Source organism: Emys orbicularis, chromosome 9, assembly GCF_028017835.1.
Source record: "Emys orbicularis isolate rEmyOrb1 chromosome 9, rEmyOrb1.hap1, whole genome shotgun sequence".
Taxonomy (NCBI): Eukaryota; Metazoa; Chordata; order Testudines; family Emydidae; genus Emys; species Emys orbicularis.
In genome coordinates, this window is record NC_088691.1 from 69265033 (window position 1) to 69282732 (window position 17700).

Consider the following 17700-nt stretch of genomic DNA (forward strand, 5'->3'; position numbering starts at 1 on the left):
CAGAAGAGGAGAGCACATTCAAAGACAGACTGACTTTGGATAGTGTAATAACACATTGGAGGGGCTACATGAGGCACAATTCCCATGTGCAATTCATTGCCACAAATGAGTTAGCCATATAAATTCCCCAGTTCATTGACAGGAAACTATAGACTTTCTCCTGAACTTCTTACCCCAGCAAAATTCCTGCTGAAGTCTATAAAAGATTTGCCTGTGTAAGGACTGTAGAATGAGGGATTACAACAGTTTATTTTCCTAAGGTAATGATGTTCCCATAAGACACAAGTAGCAGAGTGAAACCTCTGGCTAGAGTACTGGACTGGGACTCAGAAGATTTGGGTTCTATTCCTGGCTCTGTCACTGCCCAGGTTAGACAAGTCATTTCACAGCTCTGTGATACTGACCTCTTTTTGTGTAAAAAGTTTTAAGCTCTGTAGATAAAAAGTATTATCTAAGAGCTGGGTGCTCATAGTTTTCTTTCCTCTCCCACAGTCCGTGTGATACCAAATCAGACAGGATTATGTGGTAAATCAGCCTTTGCTATGGAAGAAATGTGCTAACATTATTTACATAAATACCTTTTTCTAGAGAACAATTTTTTCACAGGTGGAATTCACTATGTAAACCAAGTTTCATCACAACTAGAAGAGTGCCTCCTCTTCGCTCCCCGGGAAATGTGGAGTCTCATCAGCCCATCCATCCATGCAAGTACTTTTATGACCCTTGTCACAGAGAGCCTCACAGCCATTAATGGGTTTTATCCCCAGCAAGGGAGGAACAGCATCTCTTTTCTGAGTGTATGTTTACATTTGACCTGGGAGGTGTGATTCCCAGCTCACAGCGACATACCCGCGCTAGCTCTGCTTGAGCTGGTGCCTAAAAATAGGTGTGTGCCACGTCAATATGGGCGGGAGCTTGGGCTAACTACCTGAGTATGTACACAGGAAGTCAGGCTTGATTGTACTCGGGCGGCTAGCTTAGTGGCCACTTGTGCCACTGTAGGACACACTGCTGGTTTTCGGCACTAGCTCAAACAGCTTGTGCAAATACAGCTACATGAGCCAGGAATCACGCTTCCCATCTCAAATGTAGACATACTCCTAGGCATCAGCACCGGTCTCTTAAGGTCCTTTCCTACATCTAGTGAAGGGGATTTCAGCAGCAGAACTCCCCCCACTCTTTCTGCACCTGCAGAGAGGACTTTGGCCTTTCTTCCTCTGCAGCTGCAGGGGTAATTCCAACAGGGAGACTTTGCTCTTGTCCTTGCGTCCAGGAAAGTAGGGCAGGTTTGGGTACTAGCTGTTCAGCATTAGGGAGGCTTCAAAAACTTCTTCATAACCAGGGAAAGACATTGCTTTAAAAAGAATGAAACCTAGTGTCGACTAAAGCCTGTAAGAAGGGTTGAGTGAGGTAGAGCTCCAGTTACCTAAGATAGTGGCCACAAGCCTGATGAGGTATTAATCACAGTGGGAGGGGCTAGAAGGAGCCAATCAGCAGCCCACCTCTTCCAAACCAGCTAATGAGCAGCTGTAGAAGGCAGAAATATTGGTCCTGCTCCCTCCCCATTGCTCTCTGCCCTCCTCACAGGCACCATGTGTGCCCATGAGGCGGAAGGATAGGGACCTGTATTCAGAGGCTTTCAACCACCTGCCCTCACAGATGGACCACAGGGGGTGCATGTCTGTATGCTTGGCCTTCTCTTCTGGGAAGGGAGCAAGGCATTATATTACAAATCCTGCTTCAATTAAGCTCCTTTTCCTGCAGTACCTAAAGCAGAACCAATGCATTGTAATGGAGATTTCACTCTGCAATAACAGCAGCACAGCAACTTTTACACAGCCTTAGTGGTAGTACTTTTGTTCCTGGGGACCTGCGGGTGTCTAGCAAAAAGTACCTACAACAACCCTTGACTCCTTTAAAAAAGGAAACATGGCCAAGGTGAACAAAAGTCCTCAGTAAATATCCCCAACAACCAAAAACTCTATGCTTCTGGGAGGAAGGTCTGATTCTGCAAAATGTACTCATTAAAGGGATGGGAGTTTTGCCTGAGTACAGACAGTAAGCGTAGGCATCTTATTTCATATAAAACAAGAAGTGCGGTATTCAGTATAAGGTATTATACATTCTATTTGCATTATTAACAGCATGACTGTTTGTCCCATAATATGGGTAAGGAAAACATAAAATAGGTAAAATTAGAGCAGACACCATGTTGAGTATTAGAAACAGTGAAGCACTAAGTTATATGTTATGAGATCTGGTGAGTTATTTTGGAGTGGCTCAGCCAAACAGATATGATGAACCATGTGACACTCTCTTGTGCATTTTGGTAACTATAGCCTGTGAAGTCAATAATAAACAACTGCTGCTTTACAAGATCCTAGGTTAAATACCATGGGATTACAGTTGCTTTACCAAGATGTTCTTAAGCACTGTTCTACTTGCAGTCTTGTTTTTATAATTATGCATATTATACCTGGGTTAGACTATTTTATTTAATACTTTCCTATTTTATTGCTTTTTTTAAAAAAATAAAAAAGTGCAACTATTTTTATGGATTTTTGATTTATTAGTGACAAAGTATTTACGCTGTATTTCCCAAGTAAATTAAACATTTATTTGATTTGCTTTCTGAGAATGGAAGTGTAGAAAACTTTAGTGGATCATTTAAATATTAAATCTATTTAAAACCTCAAAGATGCTCAATTATACCATGCAGACCTATTATGTCATTCTCAACATTTGTTTTATTTGCAAAGATGAAAAACACAAACAAGAAAAAAAATCCTAAAGGGATTTGCTTAAATGTTGTAAGTGAGAAGGTCTTCTATAATGTAGCAATCAACGTTTATACCTGAATTTTCCTAAGCTTGGTGTTCTAGCATAACCCTTAAACAACGGTTGTACTATTCTCTAAAACTCTGAGAGCCAGATTGTCATTGGACTTCATTGGATTTGTAAGGGGTTGAGGGAGAGTGGAAGGAGTCTTCTCACACAAGGTCCCCTACGCAGGGGCAAAACCCAACCACTGTTCCTCAGCTATCATGAGTATAAGTTCAATGGGGCGAGGAGATGTGAAAAGGAAACAAGGTCATGACTGCTCCTGGAAAATCTCTCCATGGCTCCCTTTGTCAAGGACCTCCAGGGCACCATCTTTACAAACGATGGAGAAAGGCAGAAGAAGGGTGGCCCTTTGTTTCTGCTTCTGGATGTGTTTTCTCTGGTGGGAGCACAGTGCCTACAAGGATGTGTCCATATGTACATGGTTAAGAACTGAAACTCCCTTATATCAACTAGATTCAAGATCAGGGGTTGGCAACCTTTCAGAAGTGGTGTGCCGAGTCTTCATTTATTCACTCTAATTTAAGGTTTCGCGTGCCAGTAATACATTAACGTTTTTAGAAGGTCTCTTTCTATAAGTCTGTAATATATAGACAAACTATTGTTGTATGTAAAGTAAATAAGGGTTTTAAATTGTTTAAGAAGTTTCATTTAAAATTAAATTTAAATGCAGAGCCCCCCGGACCGGTGGCCAGGACCTGGGCAGTGTGAGTGCCACTGAAAATCAGCTCACATGCCGCCTTCGGCACGTGTGCCATAGGTTGCCTACCCCTGTTCAAGATTATTATTCTTTTTTCCAGAAGATTAATTTAGATCCCTCTGGCGGGGCGACAACTCACCGGTGTGGCGCCTCCTGCCGGTCATCCTGGGAATTAGCTCTTCTAGCCCAGAGCGCCCTCTGCAGGCCCATGTCCCTCCCAGACCCCCTACATCGGGGTTCTGCCCCCAGCAGCAACCTCCAATCTGGGTCTCCCCACCCAGGGGAACCTACAACCCTCTATCCCCACCTTGCCTCAGTGGCTACTGCCAGTCACCATCTAGCCCCTGCACACTGGGGCAGACTGCAGTCTATAAACCACTCATCATCGGCAAGGGGGGTTGGACCAGCTACCTCTGCCTATCTCTGGGCTGCCCCTCTGCAGCCCCAGTACTTTTTGTAGGCCTTTAACAAGGCCTGCAGCCTGGGGTTTTACCAGGCTGGAGCTCCCCAGCTCCCTCTGCCCTTCCCCAGCACTGCTCCACCTTAGGCACCCTTCTCAGCTCCCGGGCAACCCGGTCCTTCTCTCTCCAGCAAGAGAGTGACTCTCCTAGCTTCTGGCGCACAGCCCTTTTATAAGGGCCAGCTGGGCCCTGATTAAGCTGGCCACAGCTGGGGCTGCTTTCCCAATCAGCCTACCTTTTCCCAGCCTCAGCCCTCTCACGGGCTGTTTTTAACCCCTCTTTACTGGAGTGGGGCAGCCACCCCACTACAATCCCCTTGTACAGAATCTTTTGGGGTCCTGTGTATGATAAACAACACCCAGAGCTTTCCTTTGACAGAGAGCTTCACAAGCTTAGGGAGAACATAAATCCAACCAATTTAAAAAAAAAAATCTGTTGATTTGGCTGCAGCACAAATCATTTGTCTTGACTTATAAACAAAGGTATATTATCTTCTGGTAAAATAGTCAACTAATGGCCGAGGAGGAAACCTGTGAAACTCAGATTCCCTGCAGACAAAAACTTTCTCTCAAGAGAAATTTAATTCCTTAAAGGCATAATAATAAACTGAGTTATATCCCCTTTTTATTTTTAAATAGCTTTTGTGTTTCTAGGTATTAAAAATCCTGTGGGTAAAAAATGCATTATGAAGAGTTGGTCTCTGAAGAAGATATTGAGTACTTCTTATCACAGGCTTGCTGAGTAACCTCTACTCCAGTGGTTCTCAACATATTTACCATTGTGGGCCACATATGCAACTTGCTATGTGTTATGTGGGCTGCATCCACACAATATATATACTACTGTATGGCCCTGAGGATGTTACATGGGCTTCAGCGGTATGCTGATTGGGCTGCAAGTAGGCCACAGGTTGAGCACCACTGCTCTATTCCCTTCCGAAATCACTAGAATCTATCTGGTTTCAATGAAATTAGTAGAACAAACAGTGCTTAACAATGCTTGTACATATTGAGTCAATGAAAAAGAGAATGAAAAATAATCCATTGAGCTCATTGCACAAATCTAAATGCAAGGTTAAGGCTACAAGGTCTGGGTGGGAGGCTACGCCTATGTAATTTTTAACACAAAGTGGAAACCAAGGTTGAAACTTCAAAGCAATTTTAATCTGCAAGTTCTTTAGCACCAGGATGCATTGTTCAATTACTACCTAACAGAGTGGCCAAGCAATGAACCCCTCACTGTGCTGATCTTGTCCCTGCTGCCATAGCAACCTGTTGGTTCAGAATTGAATGCTGGGATCATGGCTAGAAGGGAGGCTGCAGCTCTGAGGAGTTCTGTTCAGCAAGCATCAATGGAGAGACAGAATAGACATTTTTATAAGCCACTGTGTGTCATCATTTAGAAAATGAAGCAAAAATCAAACTTTAATTTCCAAGTGACAAGTAAAAAGGGTGATTTGTTTATTATTGTATCATCTCTTTTGGAGGCATGGAGAAAAATCCTTATATAGTACCTTTGAGGTACAAGACGTGACACAAGATGTTAGCTCTGATGTGTGACCTTAATATTGATCCACAACCACTCTGTGTATAGATTTTAAAACCACAGGCACAGTAATCTAATACAAGAAAGTGAGCCTAAATTCTCTCTATGAGTATCTAATAATGTATGGGACAGCCTCACACTTGAGAAATGTATTGTCCTGGAGCCTTATCCAAAGCCCATTGAAGTCAATAGAAAGACTCTCATTGACTTCAATGGGTTTGCATCAGGTCTCTAAACAATAAAGAATACTGTTATCATAGAATCATAGAAATGGAAGGGACCTCGAGAGGTCATCTAGTCCAGTCCCTTGCACTTAAGGCAGGACTAAGTATTATCTAGACCATCCCTGACAGGTGTTTGTCCAACCTGCTCTTAAAAATCCCCAATGATGGAGATTCAACAACCTCCCTAGGCAATTTATTCCAGTGCTTACCCACCCTGACAGTTAGGAAGCTTTTCCTAATGTTCAATCTAAACTGCCCTTGCTGCAATTTAAGCCCATTGCTTCTTGTCCTATCCTCAGAGATTAAGAAGAAGCATTTTTCTTCCTCCTCCTTTTAACAACCTTTTATGTACTTTAAAACTGTTATCATGTCCCCTCTCAGTCTTCTCTTCTCCAGACTAAACAAACACAATTTTTTTAATCTTCCCTCATAGGTCACATTTTCTTTAATCATTTTTGTTGGTCTTCTCTGGACTTTCTCCAATTTGTCCACATCTTTCCTGAAATGTGGCACCCAGAATGGGACACAATACTCCAGTTGAGGCCTAATCAGTGTGGAGTAGAGCAGAAGAATTATTTCTCCTATCTTGCTTACAATATTCCTGCTAAAACATCCCAGAATGATGTTTGCTTTTTTTGCAACAGCGTTACACTGTTAACTCATATTTAGCTCGTGATCCACTATGACCCCCAGATCCCTTTCTGCAACCCTCCTTCCTAGGCAGTCATTTCCCATTTTATATGTGTGCAACTGATTGTTCCTTCCTAAGTGGAGTACTTTGCATTTATCCTTACTGAATTTCATCCTATTTACTTCAGACCATTTCTCCAGTTTGTCCAGATCATTTTGAATTTTAATCCTATCCTCCAAAGCACGTGCAACCCCTTCAAGCTTAGTATCGTCTGCAAACTTTATACATGTACTCTCTATTCCATCATCTAAATCATTGATGAAGATATTGAACAGAACCGGACCCAGAACCGATCCCTGCGGGATCCCACTTGTTATGCCCTTCCAGCATGATTGTGAACCACTGATAACTACTCTCTGGAAATGATTTTCCAACCAGTTATGCACCCACCTTAGAGTAGCTCCATCTAGGTTGTTGTATTTCTCTAGTTTGTTTATGAGAAGGCCATGCGAGAGAGTAGCAAAAGCCTTACTAAAGTCAAGATATACCACATCTACCGCTTCCCCCTTATCAACAAGGCTTGTTACCATGTCAAAGAAAGCTATCAGGTTGGTTTGACATGCTTTGTTCTTGACAAATCCATGCTGACTGTTATTTATCACCTTATTATCGTCTAGGTGCTTGCAAATTGATTGCTTAATTATTTGCTCCATTATTTTTCCGTGTACAGAAGTTAAGCTGACTGGTCTGTAATTCCCTGGGTATTCCCCTTTTTATGGATAGGCACTATGTTTGCTCTTTTCCAGTCTTCTGGACCGTCTCCTGTCTTCCATGACTTTCCAAGATAATTGCTTATGGCTCAGATATCTCCTCAGTCAGTTCCTTGAGTATTCTAGGATGCATTTCATCAGGCCCTGGTGATTTGAAGACATCTAACTTGTCTAAGTAATTTTTGACTTGTTCTTTCCCTATTTTAGACTCTGTTCCTACCTCATTTTCACTAGCATTCACTATGTTAGACGTCCAATCGCCACCAACCTTCTTGGTGAAAACCAAAACAAAGACGTCATTAAGCACCTCTGCCATTTCCACATTTTCTGTTATTGTCTTTCCCCCCTCATTGAGTAACGGGCCTACTCTGTCCTTGGTCTTCCTCTCACTTCTAATGTATTTGTAGAATGTTTTCTTGTTTCCTTTTATGTCCCTAGCTAGTTTGATCTCGTTTTGTGCTTTGGCTTTTCTAATTTTGTCCCTACCTACTTGTGTTATTTGTTTATATTCATCCTTTGTAATTTGACCGAGTTTCCACTTTTTGTAGGACTCTTTTTTGAGTTTTAGATCATTGAAGATCTCCTTGTTAAGCCCGGGTGGTCTCTTGCCATTCTTCCTATCTTTCCTATGCAGTGGGATTGTTTGTTCTTGTGCCCTTAATAATGTCTCTTTGAAAAACTGCCAACTCTCTTCAATCATTTTTCCCCTTAGACTTGCTTCTCATGGGATTTTACCTACCAACTCCCTGAGTTTGCTAAAGTCTGCCTTCTTAAATCCATTGTCTTTATTTTGCTGTTCTCCCTCCTACCATTTCTTAGAATCATGAACTCTACCATTTTATGATCATTTTCACCCAAGTTGCCTTCCATTTTCAAATTCTCAACCAGTTCCTCCCCATTTGTCAAAATCAAATCTAGAACAGCCTCCCCACAGTAGCTTTCTCCACCTTCTGAAATAAAAAATTGTCTCTAATACAACAGAACTTGTTGGATAATATGTGCCCTGCTGTGTTATTTTCCCAACAGATGTCTGAGTAGCTGAAGTCCCCCATCACCACTAAGTCCTGTGCTTTGGGTGATTTTATTAGTTGTTTAAAAAAAGCCTCATCTACCTCTTCTTCCTGGTTTGGTGGTCTGTAGTAGACCCCTAACATGACATCACCCTTGTTTTTTACCCCTTTTATCCTTACCCAGAGACTTTCAACAAGTCTGTCTCTTATTTCTATCTCCACCTCAGTGCAACTGTATACATTTTTAATATATAAGGCAACACCTCCTCCCTTTTTTCCCTGCCTGTCCTTCCTGAACAAGCTGTATCCTTCTATACCAATATTCCAGTCATGTATATTATCCCACCAAGTCTCCGTGATGCCAGCTATGTCTTAGTTGTGTTTATTTACTAGCATTTCGAGTTCTTCCTGCTTATTCCCCATACTTCTCGCCTTAGTATACAGACATCTAAGATACTGACTTGATTCCCCCACCCCAGTTCTGTCTTGTCTCTCCCTTATTTCTGCTATAACAGCCCATGCTCCCCCCAGATTTCGACCCTACTCCCAGGTCTCCATGTTTTTGACTTACCTGTGGGCTTTGGTCACCTGCCCCTGTTGAACCTAGTTTAGGTTAGCCAGTCTGTAGCCAAATACGCCTCACTAGATTAGCCAGTCTGTGGCCAAATACACTCTTCTCTTCCCTCGATAGGTGGACCCCATCTCTGCTTAACAGTCCTTCTTCCTGGAAAGCATCCCGTGGTCAAGGAAGCTGAAGACCTCCTGGCGTCACCATCCTTGCAGCCAGGCATTCACCTCCAGGATACATCTGTCTCTGCCAAGGCCCCTACCCTTGACTGGAAGGACTGAAGAGAACACCACCTGTGCTCCCAAATCCCTCACCCTTACTCCCAGAGCCCTGTAGTCACTTCTGATCTGCTGAGGGTCATACCTCACAATATCATTAGTGCTCACATGGATGAGTAGCATGAGGTAGTACTAAGAGGGCTGGATGATCCTTGACAATCCCTCCATAACATCTCGGATATGGGCCCCTGGCAGGCAGCATATCTCCCGGGATGCCATTAGCTACCTTGGTAATCTTTACTATTTTTATTGAGTCTAATATATACATGTCTCTCATGTTTTTGGGATCACCCTGCAAGGTGGTAACCAAGGCTGAGGGAGACCAGGGTGGGGCTGTTGTGTTGTAGGCAAGCTGCTGGGGTCAGAGTGCTGAACCAGGCTGTATAGCACATGGACACTTGGGGAATTGCATGCTTGTCTGCTGGCTGTTGGGGTCTGGGCTGTGAGCCACAGCAGCAGAGCATTTAAGGCACCCAGCATTAAGGCAGGTGGTGACACAACCCCTCACTGGTCTGAACAGCACCCCAGAATGTTACAGTGGTGTAGGCGAACAGGGTGTACACACCGCTTGCTGTTTTAATGGAGGTTTACGCTCTAAGCACTGGTAAAATAGTTTTAAGTGAGCTCAAGTACAAGGTGTAAAGCCAAAGTAGTTACAAGTGAATAAAAGTAAAGTACACTTTCCAGTGGCTAAGACAACAAGCTACAGCCTTAGTTCAAGGTAGATTTCTTACCAGTTTTCTTCTTTCCAGCCATGACTGACATTCTCTCAGTCAGGACCTTCCACAGAAGTACAAGGTGCTGGTTTCCCTTGTCTAGCTGTATGAAAGATCTTTGCCTAAGCAGGTTTCTCACCTATATTCAGTTCCCAGGGACTTCAACTCCCTTGGCTGAAGGACCCATCTTTCTCAGCTTGCAAGAGTTCTGGCTCCTTGTGTTTGTCCCATGATTGATGCCAAGATGGCTTCTTCTCTCTCCTTACATCTTCCCAAACTCACTGTTCTGTCCCAGACTCAAGATGACCTCATGCTGTTCTTCCCTTCCTCTGCACTTCCCTTCCCCCTGGTGGTTCGTACTTCAATGAGGCTTCCACTGGTTTTGGTCACACTTTGTGTAATTTCTTTGGAGACAGGTAAGTAGCTGCCTTCCCTGCTGCCTGGGAGAAAACCTGTTTCGCCCTTTGGTCACAAACTTTAAAGAATAATAGCAGTGAGTATTCATAATTCCTCATATAGTAGTACATACATTTTACAGTGATATTAATCACCAGTGTGTCATTAGCTTTCACAGAAGACCTTACTTGATACACTTTTATAATACAGCAATATTGTATTCAATCAGTTGATTCAATTACCTATCATTTGAGGTTCAGACCCCCTTGTCTTTGTAGCCTAGTAAACCATTGAAATGTACTCTCAGATAAAGTTCCTTCTCTCCGTCTGGGAAGAGAGAGAGACCCCATACGGTCTGGTGAAGACTTCCTCCCCTGTTGGTGATAGTTGTCGTTACCTCCTCCCCATGTTAGCTTGATGACTTTGTTTGCCTTTTAGGTAAATGCACCTTCATTGTCTCTCCCCGATGACCAGACTCGTCAGCCAAGCAAATACCCATTCCATGGTCTATGGCAGACTGGGCTTATGCATTGCTTGCCAAACACATATTCAGAACATAATTCTAGCACATGTCCATAACTCTTTGTACACACCCAGTACATACACCACACCAAAATATTCATGTGTTGTTAGTTTTCCAATTATATGATGCTATTTAGATACAGATGATGACAAAAGTGAGTTAGAGGTAGTAAGTATGTCAAGCCTGACAAGCGCGGCTGATACAGAATAGTGAACCACAACTGGGCCTTTGTGGCCCAGTCTTAAAACCAGAAAGTCTATTGTCTTTATAAGTATTTATGGTGTAGGGTCCTGGAGACCTGGGATTACAAAACAAAGGTTTTTTAAAATGAAATCTCAGAAAGTCTAGCTATTGCAGTTATGAAGACAAGCCTGAAACTGTGGCATGAATGTAACTGATGTGGCAATGACTTCCTGAGTCTTCAGCCAGCCTGAAACAATGCTGTGAACTGCTCTGTTCCTCTCTATAGGACGCTAACTCCAAGACCTGCTTCTCTGGGAAGCTCTCCATTACCATCACCACAGTAGAGGACACTGTGTGGCAGGACCAAGATGCAGGAACCCTGCCCAATCAAACAGACATTCCCCCAGCAAGTCTTGGGTGGCTCTGCTGCAATCCCTGCCACTCTCCGGCTGGGAGGGCACCCCTGCTGACAGCCCTGATGCTCCTGAGGGGAGAGTGTGCACCTGCTGTCACTTGTGGGAGGTGAAGGGGGCCCTGTGCTACTGCCCCTGCCTCCCTGGTACGGGAGAAAGGCCCCTCGGCCACTCCAAGTAGTGGGGGGCAGGGCCCTGACTTAGGTCTAGGGCCCTGATCACCTTAATCCAGCCTTGAGGTTACAGCCTGATGCTGAGAACTGCTGAGAGAATGGTGCAGAGACTGTGTTCGCTCTGCGCTAGCTGGGACCCATTCAGGGGTGAATCCCAGGGAGCTGGTTAAACATCTTTGTTCGGTGGTGAGGGGGGCTAGTCCAATATAGTGCACATTGTGGTAATTTAAGCTAGAGATAACATTTTTTAATGTGCCTAAGTGGTTGGGGGAGGTCAAGATTAGTTTTCAAAAGAGATTTAGGGCCCAGTGCACAAAGGGCTGTAGGTGCCTAACTGCCACTTTAAGCACGGAAATCTAAAGTTTAGGTACCTAGAACACTCACTCAGCTGCTGCCTTACCCTGTAGGTGCCTAAATTGTTGCTAGAAGATGTGCATAAAGCTGCCTTAATCCTGACATCAGAGAAAGACTCTATAGCCACTGTAACCACTGGGTTAGAGCACTCACCTAGCAAAATCAAGTTCCAATCCCTGCGCCAATGAATGTGTCAGTCTTTTATACAAAGTGACACTGTTTCAACAGCAAGAAAGGCAGACCCATCCCAGAATATCCCAGAGCCTGGTGGGCAGCGCACACACCCAGGAAGTTGGAGATCTGGGTTTAAGACCATACTCCAAATAAGGCAGAGTAGGAATTTGAAGCCAGGTCTTCCATATCCTGGGTTAGTGCTCTAACCCTGGGCTCTAGGGTAAAGGAGGGGCTTAGACCCCACTCCTCGCCTCACCCTTTCTGCTGGCTAGTTTAGGCAGGGCTGGCTTTTGTGAATCCCATTCGTAGGTGCACAATTCTCCCCATGTATTGTACAGGGAGCCTGGGCACATAACTCAGGACTGTAGATTCCACTAGGGGGACAAGGCACCTAAATGTTAGCCATTGCAACGCTGACTCTAAGTCCCCTTTGTGGGCCCAGCCCTTACGTCGCATTAAAACTCAATGGGAATTGGACTCCTAAGTCCTTTCTGAAAACTGGACTTTGGCGCTATTGCCCATTTTATCCTTGAAGTCATAATAGCATGGATAACTGGCAGGCTCTAGAGTCAACAGAAATGCAGTCTCATTTGATTAGACATAAAGGGGAGGCGGAGGGAGGAAATGGCACTTTTGGCCACCAAGGCCAAATAAGCACTCCCCAATTGTGATGAAGTGTGGGCACATAGTTTTAGTAAGCCTAGCAAGCAATACTCTCCACGCTTCCAAGATGCTTTCCCCAACCTGCCCACCTCATCTCCATCTGTTTAATTTCAACCCGATGCCTTTCATGGAGGTCCCAGGCTCAGCTAAAAAAGGAAAAGCAGACAAACACACCAGGTGGGCTCGATGGCAGAGACATAGGCCTGGATCCTGATGGTAAATCCCAATTGGCCTGGTATGGTCACTTAGAGCCGTGCTGGGCAACCTGCGGCCTGCACGCAGCCTGTGAGGGTAACCCACTGGTGGGCCGCCAGGCAGTTTGTTTACATTTGCACGGTTCTCTAGGGCTTGGCCCGTTGCTCTGGCAGTAACATTGTTTACACTGCATTCGTGCCTCTAAGTCAGTGGTGGGCAACCTGCAGCCCATCAGGGTAATCCGCCGGCAGGCTGTCAGACAGTTTGTTTACATTTGCACGGAATGGCGAACCGCGGCCACTGGGAGCTGCAGGTGGACATGCAAATATAAACAAACTGTCTGACAGCCTGCAGGCGGATTACCCTGATGGGCTGCAGGTTGCCCACCACTGACTTAGAGGCACGAATGCAGTGAAAACAATGTTACTGCCAGAGCAACGGGCCAAGCCCTAGAGAACCTCTGCTAGGAGATGGCACACTATGCAGTAGAGTGCTATGGCAGCGCTGTACTTTAAAGTATAGAAGGGGAAAGTGGGTAAGTGTTGCCACTTTGGATCCATGTGAGACATTGTTTGGAGGAAGTGGGGGTGGGGGCTGCCTCTGCTACTCCCATTATATCCTGTGTCTGGACTGGCCACATGCCTGGTATCCCAGTCTGGAGAGGAGGATTCCATCCCGGACCTAGTTAATAATAGAGAACATGTTCTTTTACTGTCACTCTACTTGGGCTGAGCACTGGCTATGGCTTATTTCCACTGCTATAAATCTTTTCTGTTATGAGGAAAATAAGTTTTAGAGCACAGGCAAAATATGGAATCGCATAGTATTGTCTAATGAGATCATGTCTTCTGGAAATTTTTAAGTTGAACTTTAACATGAGAGTGGCAGGATTCATTCCAGTCATTCTGTGGTTTAGCTTTACATCATATTATACAAAACAGAAGATCAGTATTTGCTGAAGACAGCTACCTGTGGAATATATGTCCTTTGGAAGCAACCTGATGGTTACTACTTATTGAGAACTGCAAGCAGTAGCTTAATTCCTAACTTTTTTTAAAGACTTCTAATCATGTTATAGTTTCTTCCAGCTGAATCAATATCAGTACGGAATTAGTACATTAGCCAATCAGATAATTAAAAACAAACACACAAAAAACTGTAACATGAACTGTTTTAAGAAAGTAAAGTCACCACAACTAACAGAAATTTTTTTTAACAAAAAATCTAGCCCAAAGCAAGGACTGTAGTGGAACCCTGATAAACTGCAGTTGAATAGGATAATGATGAGACCTAAAATAACCATTTCTCTCTGCAGCATTTGTGTAGTATCTTTATTAGCTATTTTGTGACCCAGTCCTGCTAAAACCATACCCTCCCACACCCATTCATCATAAGTAGTGATCAGATGCTTGAGAATATGGGAGGAACCCTACTTTGTCCTCAGTCCTGGACATACTTTAACTACGCCCATGAATAGGCCCCCTGAAAATCAGTGGACAGCTCATATGCATAAGCGTTTGGAGGAACAGAGCCTTAGAATTTTCAGGGAGTCCTCTAAAAGGTCTTAACAAAATCTGGAAAAAATTTTTAAAGGGTCCAGGGCTGTATATCGCTATTAAATTCTTCCTTGACTGATACATAACCCAGGAAAGACATTTATGGCAGCCATTTGCCTTTACCAGGAGCCTAATTAATGGAACAAACTTCCATGCAGAGGGGGGCCATAATAGCCAAAACTTTTTTAAATGGTAAGGGAAGCAGTAATCATTTTTATAAACACAAAAAGTATATAAGGAAGGAATCCCCATCCATTGTGCTCCCATAATCACAAAAATAAGTTGTTTTAGCTCATAGCTGTGAGTTAACACCTCATTGCTACACAGCAACATATGGAAAATTTATGATATTTTGAAGAACCTACTTGCCGGAGCTTTCCCTTTCCTGCTTGGATGTAGAATTGTCATGAAAAGTTTGGTTTCACTTGGTTTTATATATTTTATAGGCTTCCAGTGTAGTGTGTCTTTTCTGCTGAATAGATCAGCCTCCCCTAGATCCATAACAAATCTTCTTATGTGGCCAGATTTTCAAAAGATTCCATGCAGCCTCAGCTTCAAATGATACCAGGAGAACTGCAATTGCTCAGCACCTTCACCAATCAGGCCAGTACATGACTGTGTAGCCCAAAAGGCCAGAAATATTTGCTGCTGAGTAATTTAAAAACATCAGTTAAAGCTAGGAAGATTGGATATCGAAGTAAAAAGTTTTCTCCTAAAAATCACATTCTATCAACTGTCATAAAGAAACACAGTCTATTGTCCAGAAATAATATTTATTCATCAACAATAAAACACAGAATAGAAAAAGCCTTATAAATAAAACTATATATATGCTGTATTTTTATTCAGTACTCCACAAAAAAACACTACAGACAGTAACAAAATAATTGAATTAATTTAAAAAACTTCAAATATGATAGCACTGTTCATTTATCATGTTTTATCAACAATGCAATGGTCATTTGTTTACATATTACAATTTTACTAAAATTCGTAACCCTGCTCCTTAAAACAATTGAACCAATTTGTTACTTGATCCAAGATTTATAACATATATGTATATCCATAAACAATAACAGCTCTGAGAAAGTTATGCAGACTGTTCAATGGTAACTGCAAGTTGTTTAGGGGGGAAATCACAAATGAACTGGGGTAAAAATCAAAACATTGCAGAAAAATTATATTTGGGTAACAATTACATATTTTCCATTGCCCTTTTAGTAATGTGATCTCTTCCTTTGTCTGATTGCTCCTGGTTTAGGTACTCTAGCACCTTCACTAGCATATCTTCATCCAGATACTGCCTGTTTTGTGTGTCGTCATTCTCCCGGGCCATGGACAGCCTTTTGCTGAGTGAGGCTAGTTTATCAGATTCTTGTGGTCCCAGCTGATTTAGATGTTCTTTGATTGCTTGCTCAAGCTGGTCGTCTTCCTGTTGATCATTTTCAGATGAAACTGGGACTGGAACACGTTTCAGCTGGTTTGTATTGATAACTTCAGGGTATTTTGCCAACATATTTGCCAAGTAATCTGCTAGTTCTTCATCTTTTTCATTTAGTTTTTCGTATTCCATTTGTCGTCTTTCCAAATCATTAATCCAAGCAGCTTTAGGAAGTTGATATCCTTTAGGTCTTCTGGGATTGTAGGAAAGTCTTGGCAAACTGTTCTCTTCATTAAGCTGATTTACAAAGTAGGAGGTTTTCTGATTAGCTAAATTATCAGTCCCTAAAAGATTGACAATATCTTCAATATTGAGGTCTTCAGGTAGATTATCTAGCATAACATTAATTGGCTGCTTCATGTAACCATTTTTAGGGTTCATTTTATTTTTAAATCTATCTTTGTGGTCTAGATTTGTTTCAGAGATGTCATCCTCAAGATCTTCTGGGAGCTCTGGTTCTTGTTCTGTCTCCACCCTTTCACTCTGCTGCTGCTTTTCTCCAGTTTTCAACATGTCTAGTAAATCCTCTGGTGGGATTTGTAAATTCCTTGAGATTTCTATTAGTTGAGAGATAGACTGAGGATCAAGTTTTTCCAAAAATGTACCTGCCCTTTTTTCTTCATGTCCAGTCCTTAACCTGCCATTTCCAATATTGCTCATCAGCCTCTTCAGATAATAATTCATTAGCTTTGTAATGTCATCTGACATTTGATCTTTACTGTCTCTCCCCATTTCATCCTCCAGGAAGCCTTGTTTCCCTGATCTCTTCATTTCATCATCAATCACTTCTTCATTTTTATCAATTTCCTCTTTATGATCTTTTATCTCTTCTTGCGTTTGGCTTTCCACTTTTTCCTCTATTGGATTCCAGTCTTCTCCTCCCACTACATCTTCATAAGCAATATTATTCACTTTATATACATCATCTTCATCTTCTGTGTACAATTTCTGATCCTCATCCAACCTCTCTTTTTTGTGATTATTTGGTCCTGTCATCTTCCCCAGCTCCTGAAAGACAGACTCCAAAGTAGCAAGGCTTTGGGGTGTATATTGTTCTTCTACTATTTCATTGGTGCGCTTGAAAGGACTGTCTCTTGAACTTTCTTCATCATGTACATGTGGCATTTTGACATATTTGTGTCGTCTCTCAGGCCACTTATAAGCCTCATAATCATCACTCACGCCAGCTGGAAAGTTATCTGAACTCATAGTATATGGTTTATTTTCTTTTGATCCAGCCTTTGACTCTTTTTCTGTTTGCCTCAAGGCTTCAAACATTGACCTAACCCATTGTGACTCATCTTCAGTCAAAGAATCTCTTATATTATCTGCTAGGTGGCTCTGATCTTTGCTTTCTTTCTGCTGCAGAAGAAATGGGGCACCTTGATAGAAATTGTAATCTGGGCCATTTTCTCCCTTGTTAGCTTGTTTGCGGAGATTTTCTATATATTCCAAGGCTTTGATCATATCTGGGCTTGGGAGCCTTTGTAAATTTTTCACTAAGTAGTCTGGGTTTTTCTGAAGCAGCTGATAAGGTTCGATTGAAGCTGCATCAACACAACAGATTAGAACAAAGAAAAGGGTGAGAGAGGAGGCTGCTCCAAGCCAGCAGGTTTTAGCATCTGCCATGTTAGAAATCTTTCCTTAAAATAAAGAAAAGGGACAGTTAACATACAGAAATAGTTAGTAAAGTGCAAAGCAAAAGCAAATTTGAGATTGCTGCTTTGAACTGGAACTCATGGTATTTATGTTTTTATTAATTATGAAAAGCAAATAGAATTCCCATATGATCCCTTTATGGCAACCCTAGATTTATTGTGAGTTTATCTGGAAGTCTTTCAGGTCATTCCTTTGATAAGGTTACTGGAACCTATTGGTTTGAAAT

General features: G+C 42.6%; 1 protein-coding gene across 1 annotated transcript; it reads right to left on the bottom strand.

Annotated features, from left to right (window-relative positions):
• Positions 1-15569: 15569 nt before the first annotated feature.
• On the bottom strand, positions 15570-17444 carry SCG2 (secretogranin II). The gene has a single exon (XM_065411188.1). It carries the CDS (start codon positions 17442-17444, stop codon positions 15570-15572), a length of 1875 nt encoding a protein of 624 aa, XP_065267260.1.
• Between the last annotated feature and the right edge of the window lie 256 nt (positions 17445-17700).

What these genes read in the sequence shown, in the direction of transcription:
- SCG2 (XM_065411188.1), bottom strand. Translation starts at nt 17,444, where the DNA reads ATGGCAGATGCTAAAACCTGCTGGCTTGGAGCAGCCTCCTCTCTCACC.